General features: G+C 38.3%; 1 protein-coding gene across 3 annotated transcripts in view; it reads right to left on the reverse strand.

Annotated features, from left to right (window-relative positions):
- Positions 1 to 12,754, reverse strand: part of ARHGAP28 (Rho GTPase activating protein 28) — a 135,726-nt gene that overhangs the window by 20,678 nt on the left and 102,294 nt on the right. For all 3 annotated transcript variants that reach the window (XM_019525637.1, XM_019525644.1, XM_019525649.1), the window contains 5 exons: positions 10,444 to 10,534; positions 8,542 to 8,699; positions 4,612 to 4,777; positions 4,411 to 4,502; positions 2,730 to 2,807 (listed from right to left, as the gene is read on the reverse strand). In XM_019525637.1, coding sequence (XP_019381182.1) covers positions 2,730 to 2,807; positions 4,411 to 4,502; positions 4,612 to 4,777; positions 8,542 to 8,699; positions 10,444 to 10,534 — 585 coding nt within the window. The remainder of the gene's footprint in view (positions 1 to 2,729; positions 2,808 to 4,410; positions 4,503 to 4,611; positions 4,778 to 8,541; positions 8,700 to 10,443; positions 10,535 to 12,754) is intronic.

The following is a 12,754-nucleotide window of genomic DNA, read 5'->3' on the forward strand; positions in this document are numbered from 1 at the left end:
CATCTCCTGAAAACAGCTTTTTTGCCTGCAAGAATGTTACTGTTTGTTTGCTCATTCATATTTATCCTCACTTATGCATCCATAAATTAAGTAGCTTTTATAATTACTACTGGCCAAATACTTTGCCATATATACATGAAGTGAATGGTTGATTTCAATACGACTGTTTATGTGAGCAGGGCTTTATATTTGATGTGCTGCTTTTTAATCATATTTTTGTCAAATCTGCATTGCCAGTATGAAAGAAAATTAGCTCATTGAGAAAGAAGAGCTTTTAAAAAATGAAGCCTGCCTCACATTAATAGAAGGAAATTACATATCAAATACAGTCACACATAATGAAGTGAAATGGTTGGCACAAAAGGAAATAGAAAGTCATGCAGGATTTGGTGTTTAATGTTACAATACCTCTTTTACTAGTACATTTTACTGGCTGCATTCTCTGGTATCTCAACTGCCTTTTTATTCACATCACTTGCACCTAATCCCTTCAAACACCTGGATTAAATTCCCTCCTGGTAACTGGCTGAGAAATATGGAGCAGAACACTTCATCAAAACCACAAGGGGAGAGAAAGAGCTCTCAATATTTTGCTGCTGAATATTCCAAGAACAGGAAGAAGGTAAAAGAAGACAACCGAGAGGAGAGACCAATACTTTTGCCACACACTTTGTATACACATCTAGTTATATTAAGAAATACAGTCTTCAAGCAGTCTTTTTTTCATTCTTCTCAGCTCACAATAGACTAGTTTAATATTTCATTTTGATTTTTTGTTCAGTGGAGCTCTTGTTACATACCACAGTTAAGAGGCAGAGGAAAACTTGTATTTATTTCTTCTTCTTTGTCATATTAAAAGCTCACCCTTAACCACATCCATATGCCTTTTATTTTTTAATACAAGAGTGAAATAAAGTTGGAATGCCCTCAAATCCTAATGTCATAATAATGTATGACGGCTTTGAAGAATGAAATCTGGATCTGCTTAAGGAAATCTTTCCCTCCATCTTTTACTGGTTGACTTGTTGGAATGACTTAAATGAACCAAAAACTCAAATAAAGAGCATGGCATCTTTCATGTGGATGTTTAATTTGCCACTTAGCATAGGAAAGTCATATATACAGAAACACACATCACAAAGTAATTTTCTGTGTACAGGATGTGAATAGCTGAACAAAAACCAAGAGAGCGTATGCAAATACAAAATTTAATTATTAAAACGTACAAAACAGCTGTGCTGTTATTTTTCTGCAACATAGAAAGAAGTGTAGATTGTGCGAAAGAACAACGAACTATTGCAACTCAAACTGGGATTTTGGAGAATCCTTGTCCAGATGAGGGGCTAAATCCTGCAAGACACTGGGCATTCTGCAGGGTTCTGAGCTCTCTCAACATCTAATGAATTCAGTGGGGGTAAAAAAATCTGCACTTTCCCAAAGCCTTGAAGAATCAAGCCCTATTATGGCCTCAGTTATCTCCAGCTCTAAATTTGCAGAGCCTTATCCAAAGTAACGAATATGGGGCTTCATCCAATTTTCACTTTACCTCTTGAAAGATGCATCCCTCATTTACATAGCTCCAGTCACCTCCTTCCACCCCTTATCTATGCTTTACCATGAAATGGGCTCTGTAGCCTGTCATCATTATGTGCCTTGTAAAGCTTCCCTTTAACATATGATATTTTACTAGCTAATATTGACCTCACAAGCCAATCAACATTGAGTAGTCTACAAAATCCTGAAACGCTCTTAATTTATTCTGTGCAGCTGTCACAGCAAAGCCTAATCCTCTCTCTCATAAAAATGCTATTTTATTTGCAGGTGGAATATTTTGTTATAGCATGTGGGATTTGTCACCTTAAAATATAAACAAAGCAAAAATGCTATGAATATTGATAGTAATTTCAGAGGAAAGGAAAGATTGTACATAAAAGATACCAACTACTGGAGATAGTTTTATAGAATAAAGACCTGTTCTTTCACTTAATGTTCTGAGTCTAGAGCCACTAAGCAATGCTTTGCCATTCTCTCATTTGTAATGGCATGACTTACAGTATGTTATTCAGCTACAAGTTGTCTTTAGGTTTTATGTCTTTATGTACACAGGTCCAGACACAGTGTAATGCCTGGTTAACAGGAAAGAGAAAACTGGAACAGAAACTGGAATGGAAGCCTGTCTGTGTCTTTAGTTGATAGTTATTTTTTTCAATGGTCCCATTGTGTATAGGATAAAATGTGATTCCATTTATCGTGGCGTCAACCTTACTACTCAAATGAACTCTTCTATTGTACAGTGAAAATGGACTACTGCCATCATCAGACATTCAGATACAGGACATGCTTCTCAGAGACCAACATTATGATTGTAAAACACCAAACAAAGGATAAATGAAAAAATTGGCAAGGATCTTTAGCTGAAATTACTTGATAACCTTCCTTTAGTAACTCAGTATTTCTTACGTAAATTAAAATAATAGAAGTAAGATTTCATGCGAGACAGAGGTAAGGTCATGAAAACAGGGAATTCCACACAGGCTCAATGTAGGAAAATGGCACTTTGAGTACATGTATGCTCTAAATAAAACATTAGCCCATGCAAAGATTTGGGCCTCCATTTCAGGCAGCAAATGGCCAACCATAGTTTTTGAGTGGCAGGTGTGAGATTGATGATCTATCTGTACCAAAGTGTTGCTTTCTAAACTAGAAAAGGGTAGATGGCATGTATGTACCTTAACTCTTGAAGCAGATCCAGGTACTCGAAGAATTCCTTCTGTTTCTAAGCCTGTTTCCTCAAGCTTGAGCAGCAACTAAAAAGTAAGAGAAGCATTTAAAACCCCCCCCAACCATTTGGGGAAAAACCCCTCTAAGTACCTTTTTACAACCTGTCCCCCCCAAACAGTTTAGTAACAGTTTACTTGTATGTGATCTATAATAGCAAATAATTAACGTTCATTTAAACAAGCATTCCTCAGGCTGTACCTTTTCAGAATAGACTCTAGACATTTATATAGATCATAGAACAGCAGGGCTTTTCATTGTGACTTGGGACTCCTGGTACCTAGGAGGACTAATAGTGAGGGATAATATTGATGAAGTATATATTTTTTACAGTTTACAATGAGCGCTACTGTTTTTAGCAAGTAATCATATTGATTTCCATACCTCAAAATAGTGTTGGAAGAAAAAACTAATGAGTATACGCAAGATACTCATCTGTTATGGTGATGAGCCTCTTAGAAATGGCTATAAATAATAAATGTCTTTGGGCAGGATCAAGAGCTCTGACTAGAAAATAATCCTAAAATCATTTTTTCTGGGATCTCCCTGTAGAATAGGCTCTCTCAGTCCTCAGGCTTTATTCTTTACAAAGATGAAGCGTGTTTTGTTTAGACAAAATGTAGGAACCTAACTACAGGGGGGCAGCCAGGGCACAAGCCCTGGGCACTGACTGTGGGGAACGGGGTTGGACACAGAAAAAACAGACCCCACATTGCTAGCTCAGCTCCTGCTATTGCTGCTGGCAGCCCAGTGACAGCTGCTGTCTCTCTGTCCCCTGTCAGGGTTCAGAACTACCCAGCTGCATCTTTGACAAAATGTGAAAGTAGGAAAAAAACTATAACATTTTAGCAGTTATTCACAGGGTTCTGGATTTTCACCACTAACTCTTCTCTTCCAGTTCTATCTGCTTTCTCAAAGAACCTGCCAGATCCCTATTACTTCTCATTGTAAACCTGACAAAGCATGACAAAGTTGGGGTTTTTGCTGATAACGCAAAGACTGATTATAGATAGGCAAGTTAACACTGAGTTAATCAATATTAGCAGTTTTATTTGCTTTCAGGAGTTATTTGCAGATAAATGTCATTGAATCTTAAAGTCCATGTGCGTTTTTTGTGTATGTGTATGTACATCTAAATGAGCTATCCACTGGATGTCACTGTGGCATTACACCAATTCAGCTGAATGATCATCATCTTGGCAGCATATACCTCATGTAGAATACATCAGTTCACTTCCAATAGTTTCAGAGATGTCAGCGTCTCTGCAATTTGAATGTATGTGGTACTACACCTCAAAATGCTCCCATACAAAACTTTTGCATTGCTCAAGAGTTAAATGAAAAAAGGGGTCCACATGCCCACTCTTTGGTTCTTTAAGTTTCTTGGACAAAATAGTATATATATAAATTTAACGTTAGAAAAAAATCCCAATGTACACATATTATAGAAAAATAGTGGTTTTAATCCAAGTCTCCTGAGAGACTGAAATCACAAGGGAGAGACAGAAAAAATGGTCAACACCTTGAAGCCATTAAAGTCTACCTCCTCTTTTATCTGACATCTGTTTTGACTGTCAATGCTAATGATGAAAATGTAAGCCTTACTGGTTGAACTTATTATGTTCTACTCACTTTTTGAAAGATGAGAGGAACTTTTATTCCAGGAACTTTCTTTTGATCATTTTCTAGTAGTATTGTGAGAGGGACTCCAAAAAGGCCATTTTCTTAAAAGAAAAATGTAAAAGAGAGAAAGTGAAGCCTAAGAAGTACCTTCCTACTAAGCACTAAAAAAATTACAAGATGCCTGTCATCCCGCTACTACGGTATGTTTACCTCGTCCTTTGACTCTGTCTGTTCTGTTCCTTTTCAGTTCTATTCCCAGTGCATCGTAGAAGGCTGTCAGCTCAATCAAAGAAAGATAGCGAATTTTCTTCATGTCTTCAAGAGACAGATCACCAGTCTCTGTCAGTCCAAACCGGCTTTTCCGAACAATAAATTTCTACAATAAAGAGTTTAATTTTTTTCTCAGTTTTGAGACATTTTTTTTTTAAAACGGTCATTTGTGAAGTGTTCTATAAAAGAAACCCTGCAAGAAATCACACTGTAGTTATTTCGTAGATGACCTATGTTGACTAGCTGAATCTATGTTACCACGTGCAGGACCAGCGTGCTTCTGGAGGAACGCATTTTGGTTTGTAACTCCGAGGTCCCGACATTTTGTGCTCATTCAAAGTTTGCAGCTTTTGCAATGGAAAGGATGTTACCCCCGCAAAGTCTTTGCCTAATTCCAGTGAAATAATTAGTTATCGTGACATCTAACTATATGTCATTCTCATTAGGATAGAGTAAGTTACTTCAATTCTCTTAATGTCTTCCAGTTTTACTAGGTGCTGTCTAAAGGGTTCCCAAGTATTGTCACAGAAATGTCTGTGTATCGTAAATTATTCTCCTTGTTATTTGAGCATCAACATAAACTTGCACAGTTTTAGGGAGTGTGGTTTAATGGTGAGAGTGCAAAACACTGAAGAATGAAATCTCGAGTCCTAATGCCAACCTGGCACTAACTCCTGCTTTTTGACACAGGAATCCTCTTGATAGTGTAATAGGACACCTGAATATTAAAAGCCCAAGAAACAATTATGAAAGTAGAATCTGTGGAACATATACATGAACTAAATGCTATTTTTCAAATTCTGAAGCATAAATATGCATGCATATTAGAAACTACAGCCTCAGACATAAAGGTATACAATGCTGCATTATGCAACTCATGACATTAAATCATTTTCCATATGTGAAAAAGAGCTATTTCCCTGTGTTATGACATCATCATCACCAATATTCTTACTGCACATACTTGTTCCATGGTACTATGGAACTTTGTCATCCTTAAATAATTGAAACCAGTAACAAACCATTCATAAATACTTACTACGGAAACAGTGCTATAACTGATCTCCTTTCTTTAGGAATTTGACCTAGAACCAAAACTTTTAGGATGGTGGATCCACAGGCTTGAATCCAACACTTCCTTTAACTAAAATTCATATTCAATGCCTTCCATCTATAAATAAAACCCATAAAACCAAGAAATGACAGTCAAGGAAAAGGCAAGCAAAAAACAAAAATATGCATCTTGCATTGTGCTCCAAAAGTAACAGAGGAGAGGGCTGTGGCAGCCCACAGAGGAAGTCAGTTCCAGAGGTCAGTGTCTCCCATGTCAAATTCCAGGGGACTTCTTTTTTAAGCAAAAGGTGATCCTAATTAAAGCAAAAACAGGAAGAACTGCCAGATAGTTATCAGCTGCCTAAGTTGGGAAGGTATAGAAATGGTCCCTGCAATCTATATATCTTATTTTTTACCTTTATATGATGAGATTTTGAACTACAATTGAAATGTAATGAAATATATCAATAAAAATCAAAAGAAATAAGGCGGTCTGCTCACATTATATCAAAAACACACAAAAATCTCATTATATCAGATGAAAACATGCCAAAACATAAATAGTATAATAAATCATGCTGACAATGTGAAAAATGGATTTTAAAATACACATATATTTAAAGGGAGGGCAGAGGAGAAGGCCTCTTTGCAGGTCTATTTGCCAAAATAGGAAGAGACCATGAATAACTTATTTTTACTAAAAGTTTATAATTTTCCATGGTGGTTTGTTGTCTCCTAGAGTCATTTTGATGTGGTAGAGTGTTACCATGAGGTTTTAGGCTGTGCTTCTTTGCAAGAACAGCACTAGGAAACATGGCACAGGGCCCAGAAAACAGCCGAGTCATAAAATTATACAGTATTGAAGGTAGCACAACTCACTGGGAGCAACTTTTATGTTTTTTAATATCTGTATGTTTTAGAAATGAAAGTCCTGGCTTAAGATGTAGTTTCCATTTACTATGTGACATATCTTCCTGGGACTGGGGAGGGAAGGGGGAGAGGGAAAGCAATATACTGCTTTTGAATGGGCTTGGTTTCTTAATCGGCTTTCATTTCAACATTTGTGATTCAGTTTCATTTATCATGTTCCCAAATTGTACAATTTTTACATAGTTCTGTCTAAGGGGCAGTCAGAGTTGCCTCATCCTTGGAGGGAGCATTTGAAAGTAATTGTATTTTAGGTGGAAAAATCCTTTCCAGGATTACACAATATTCCCCCCCCCCCCCCATTATTGACTCTTTATTAAGATATCACAGCCTGTACATTCTGATGTGGAGGACCAGCTCCTGTAGACTTCATCCCTGTTTGGTTATTTGCCCTCTTACATTACTATTTAATTTTTCAGTGATCAGACCCTGCTCACATGAAATTTTATTGTGATCCTTGTTCAAGCTGCACAACGGAATGAGAGGAGGTTTCTTGCCAGCACATATTCTCATTGCAATTTGGCCCAGTATGAGTGAAAAATATCACGTGTGACAGCACGCAAAGGAAAATGCCAACATCAATAGCCATACTTTCATGTTTTAATTTTAGCAAGTTTATGCTTGTGATAAATTTGAATAGTTCTTGCATACATTTAAGGATGCACAAAACACATTTTAGTGCACATAAAGGGCCTCTTCAAGCATACTTATGCCCTTCTTTGAAACTACTCTATTGAGTACCCATGAGTACAAAGCCAACAGTCAGGCATATTGCTCTGTCAGTTAGGGAGATCATAACATGGCTCAAGACTGGGAGATTAGGCATCTTTCTAGAACTGGGAGTGGGGGATGTACGCATGGGCACACAAGCTCTGGTGATGACTGGTACAGATAACTGGTTTTCTATAAACAGAAGTATGGAAAAGCCTTGAGTATAACAGAAACGTGATAAAAGGAGAGAAGTCTTTATCTTCCAAAAGTGTTCAAATTATAATCACCACAGAAACCAGACAGACCTCGTGCCTCTTCCAGCCACCACGTGCCTCTTGATCTACTCTCCACTGGTAGTGCTGAAGAAACACAACTGGATATTTTTTCATGAGTTCAATGTCCACATAGATGACAACTATCTCAGATCAGGGGAGCATCCTCCTGACCATTATGACTTTCTTTAGCCTCATACATGTTTACAGCTCTGACTTAACTTTGTTTTCAGAGCACACTGGTGATAAAGCTGTTTCAATGGCCCAGCTTTGGAGGCTGTGATGGAAGCAGAAAGTTGCCAGCTTGTTCTGAGGCTGACTGCTATCCAACTGACTAACCACTCCATGCTTGTCTGTTTTCATGATATAATAATCTTTTGCCCCAAACCATTGCAATGGTCTCTCTCTTGTATTGCAACTGTGATGAATAGTTATCTGAGACAATCAACGATACCAGGGCATGATATCACCTGCTTTTTCTCCCACGTCCACAGTGACAATGGATTTCACGCACAGAAATCCATGTGTTGAAGAGGACAGAGAATTTGGGTGGGACTAATGGGAATAATGTCCAAGTAACAGAGAAGAATGTCTAGTGTCAGTAGCTACCACAGATCTTTGTTTCTGTGTTAAAGTTTTGTGGTGATACATGTAGCCAACATGCTTTGAGTATATGTGCTAAAATGCATTGGATGCAAGATGTGACTATGCTTAAGCATGCGTTCCAGTTTTGGCACCTCCCTGAGAACGCAGAATTGTGGGAGACAGACAGACACAGCATGAAGCCTCTATATTGAAGGAAATCCAATATAGTTTAAGAGACTTCATCATGCCAAAGGAAATAAAGCAGGAAATTAACAGAGTAAAGAAAAACTACTAAGAAAATAAGGAGGTATTAAAAACTTACAGGCAAAGCAGAATCATCCTTTTTGAATCTTTGGTTGTTTGGCCATTCTCTCCTTTTTGGAAGCACTGTAATGGATTCTGAGAAAGAAACTTCATAGAATAGTTCTTCTGTTACTGATGGGCTGTCTTTATCTAGTCCACAGTCTAGACAGCTATTAGCTGAAAGCAAGGCAAACTATATGAATATGTAGCATATGCTTGTGTTCAGGAAGCAGGTATTAAAAAAAAGGACAAAGAAAACCTAAAACTTGAAAAGGTGCTAAGGGAAGAATTTTGAAGAGAAATTTCAGTGCAACATACATTCCTGTTTTGTCTGGAGGAAACAAACAGTTCGAAGTATGAGTCCGGCTATTATTTTAGGTTATTTATCTATTTCCTGTAGCTTTTTACATACAAGGTGATTCAACTGTGATTGCCTTCCTGTTTATCAGTAGCAGAATCAGCATCACATTTCTATATTATGGACTTGTTTACCCTGGCCAGGGAAACGACACGTGCATGTGTCTACTGAATACGTAAAAAGGTCTAGATAGAAAAATGCTGCTAACATTGTTTCCTCAATGGCTGCTACCATACTTATAGTATACATATTTTTCTTACGATGCCCCCTAATTGCTACTTTGTTGTGTAAAGAAATATACAATGGACACAACCTCTGCAGACAAGGTTCAGCATGTTACCAACCAGCTTGTAAAACCATGCCAGCGCTGGTGGGAGTCTAACAGATGCCAAAACCACAAAATGATTGGCTGCTCTGTTTCAAAGCAGAGTTGCCCGCTGAAATTAACTGAAACTAGGCAAAAATTTAAAAATGAAATTCCTATTAGAGAAACACTCTTGTCAGAAGCTTCAAAGTATATTAGCTCAAATGAGTTCCATTTTACATACTGGTGACAGTACTCCAGACAACAGTTTGAGCAGACCCATCGTTTTCATTAATGTTGCCAGCCTTAGGCTGGCCATACAGTTTATGGCAACAGTTGGCAACCTTTTAAGGCTGCAGGCCAGACTGACTCAGTTCATCTCAGAGGCAGGTGGGTGGATGTTAGGACTGAGCTCCTGTCACTTTTCCCCATGGCAGCATGGGGAGAGCACCTGCAACTCATGCTTTTCCCTGTGGAGGTATAGGAAGGTGACTGCTGTTGAAGCCCGCTACCACTGAAGCCCCATGTCCATGGGCTGGATCAGACATCACCACAGGCCAGATCTGGCCCACAGGCCATAGGTTGCCAACCCCTGGTTTGTGCAAATTGGCACAAACTTAGTAGGTGAGGATATTGTGATGGAGACCAGTAAAATAATTATTTTCAGTTATTACCATTTTTGAAGGATTCGTGAAATGAGAAATGTATTCACATTTTTTTGGGATTTGCCAACACCTAGTAAACCAGCAACAAAACATGTTGCTAACAAAGCTGGTTAAATTCATTACCATGTTGAGTTGGCAATGGGTTATATTTAGCTACGTACCTAGTCTCCTGGTGGCCCTGGGCAAACTTTTAGGATTGGGCTCCCCTTCACCAGAGATAATGATAATAATAAATGAGACAACAGAGAAAATATTACCATTTTTGGGCCCTGATTCTGTCTGGGCCATGGGCAGCTGCCCAGTTCACCCTGTGTCCAGCCCTGGTTATATTCACATGTACAGCCTTTCAACTCTTTGCATCTCTTCTACTAAAAAGGCTTAAGGCAGGGATCTATATTTCTAGAGTCCAGTACAACAGAATACTAGCCAGGAATGGGGACAGTGGCCACAACTATAATGTATAGTTATATTAATGATTACACAAGTCTTAGAGAAGAGCATTTAGTACATCTCAAATATAAAACAGGAAAGTGCCCCAAATGTCCTTCCTAGCTCTCAGTTTTATGATGAAGTGAACATACTTGGCATACTCACAGCTAACTGATTTCCAAGCTGGCTTTTGCCCAGGAAGCTGGAGACCATTAGAAGGAACTGGTGACACTGGTACTGTCTCAAATGTGGGCTGCTGGGCAAGGAAAAATGATCACACTGAATTAAATCAAAGGTCTACAGTTCAATCAACAGCGTATCATTCACAACTTATATTGTCTTCATCAAGTTTAAACAATCCACTGCGATGTGCCTGAATAAGCTTTACATACCCAGCCTGTATATTAATCTTCTTCAGGCTGCACAGATGTAGAGCATGGTGAGGTCAGCAAGTATTACTGTATTCTCCAAAGCTAATGAGTTCTGCTTTATTTAACTGAAATGGACTAATTAAGTTGCTGGATATAATTGCAGCATGTGAAAGGTTCTTATCAATTTGTAATTCATCTCGCTTGTAATCAGTTTGGCTATCATTCTGCTGAGTCCTTCCTGACGCACCCTGAACACCTTCCACTTCCCCAGAAAAACTGCAGAAATTCAGGCAACTCAGCACTTCAAAGGAATAGGTGGTCAAAATCATTTCGAAATGTGCATCAACATTTCCCCCCACAGACTACAGTATGTCGTAACACTGATTTTTTTTTTTTTACCAGAGAGTTGCAAACTTATCTAAGGGAAAAAGTCCCTTTTTGGTTGTTCAGTTTCATTAATTTTCACCCCAGAAATTGTTTCACACTGTGTAAAAACAGAGTGCGAGCATGTCAAAGCAGCGAATGGGGCTGAAGGTCAAAGTGCAACTCTCACATGGTGTGACACATTTTCAGGTGCTGAATTTTGCCCTTTTGATTAGTGGTGAAGGGACTGATCTTGAGGAGCATTAGAGGTGAACAAGAGACAGTAATATTGAAAACATGTTTGAAGGCAGCTTGATGAAGATTACTAAACTTTCTAGCATCTTTGTTATTTTTTGTATGATCTTCCTTGCATCCTGCTGGGAGACCTGAGAACTGTATTCTCTCCTCCCCTCACTAGGCTTTTACATGCAACCCAGCATGGCCTTCATCATCTTTCCAGCTCAGAAGCCCTGAGGAGAGCCTGGATGAGTCCAGTGTTGCCCTTTAACCTGTTGAAGAAGCTGTTCATCAATGTGAGGTGATACTTTCCCTGGGGTCAGAATACACCGTCTTTCTAGTTTGTAGTCAGTGCGCAGGAACAGGGCTATGGCAGATATAAGATGGCAAGTATTTTAAAAGTTGGCAGACCTTCCAATTGGAAGACTGCAATAATTTTGCAGTTGCTGTATGTAGCCTTATCCTTTGAGTTATTTAATCAACAAAGTCAAATGTATGCTGAATAAAAACTCTCTCCTGAGAGAGTCCATGTAAGAGGCTACAAACTTGATCACAAACAGGATGTGAGTCACAAGGCTTCTTTTCAACTGTAATTCATTAGAATGCAAGGGCTAGTTAATAAAAGTAAATAACAATCTGTTGGATGCTTTTAGACTATCAAAAAATCCCTAACATTTATAGGACACAAAAAAAATCAACTATCCTGTTAATCTTAGAGATGTTTTTGGAGGTTCAAATAAATATCACCAAAGGGCAATTATTCTACTATATGAGAGATCCAGAAAGTGAAATTGATTATAATTCAAGCAAAACTGACTCTCTCATCCTCTCTATTTTCCGTGCCTAAGCTCTACACAGGCAAAGCATAGGCAAAAAATATTCTGTTGAATATGAACTACGTTTGTTTAAAATCCTTCTCATCTTGATAACACATAGCAAATAGTATTAGTGACATAGAAATCTAAAAGGAAACCTTTTCTACAACTGCCATTTTTTTCTGGGTTAGCACAGTAGGAGAAGGGGGTGGTCAAAAAAACAGTCATGTCTCAGTTACACATGGTATTAACACCAGTACAGGTTAGAAAATCGTAAAAGATTCTCTATGTAGTGCTGGCTACTTGTATCCCTGCCATTACAAGGAATTAAAGGTGACAGGTCTTATGACTTTTCTTATGGGGACTTAAAGTAGCTTTCTGTCAATGTAGGAAAGAGAGATATTTTTTCCTTATGTGAATTTTATATTTCAACAAAGTCTCTTTAAAGAAAAAAAAAAGGTGGGAAAAATGGAAAAGCTAATTTTTCAATAAATGCGCTAGGCCCAGAGGGCCCCTGGGGCCGGGGCATCAGCGAAGAGAGAATTTGGTGCATGTCCTGTTTTACAGTTTTCCATTAGATAGTACCCATTATCGATACTAAAAATTCCTCCAGTGTTTACCAGTACTATGCACAGTGGAACTTCCAGTGGGAAGTGGAAATCTGAATAGCAAAAAAAAAAAAAAAAGGGG

The sequence above is a fragment of the Gavialis gangeticus genome, unplaced genomic scaffold (assembly GCF_001723915.1).
Source record: "Gavialis gangeticus isolate Ggan-Ray unplaced genomic scaffold, GavGan_comp1, whole genome shotgun sequence".
NCBI lineage: Eukaryota > Metazoa > Chordata > Crocodylia > Gavialidae > Gavialis > Gavialis gangeticus.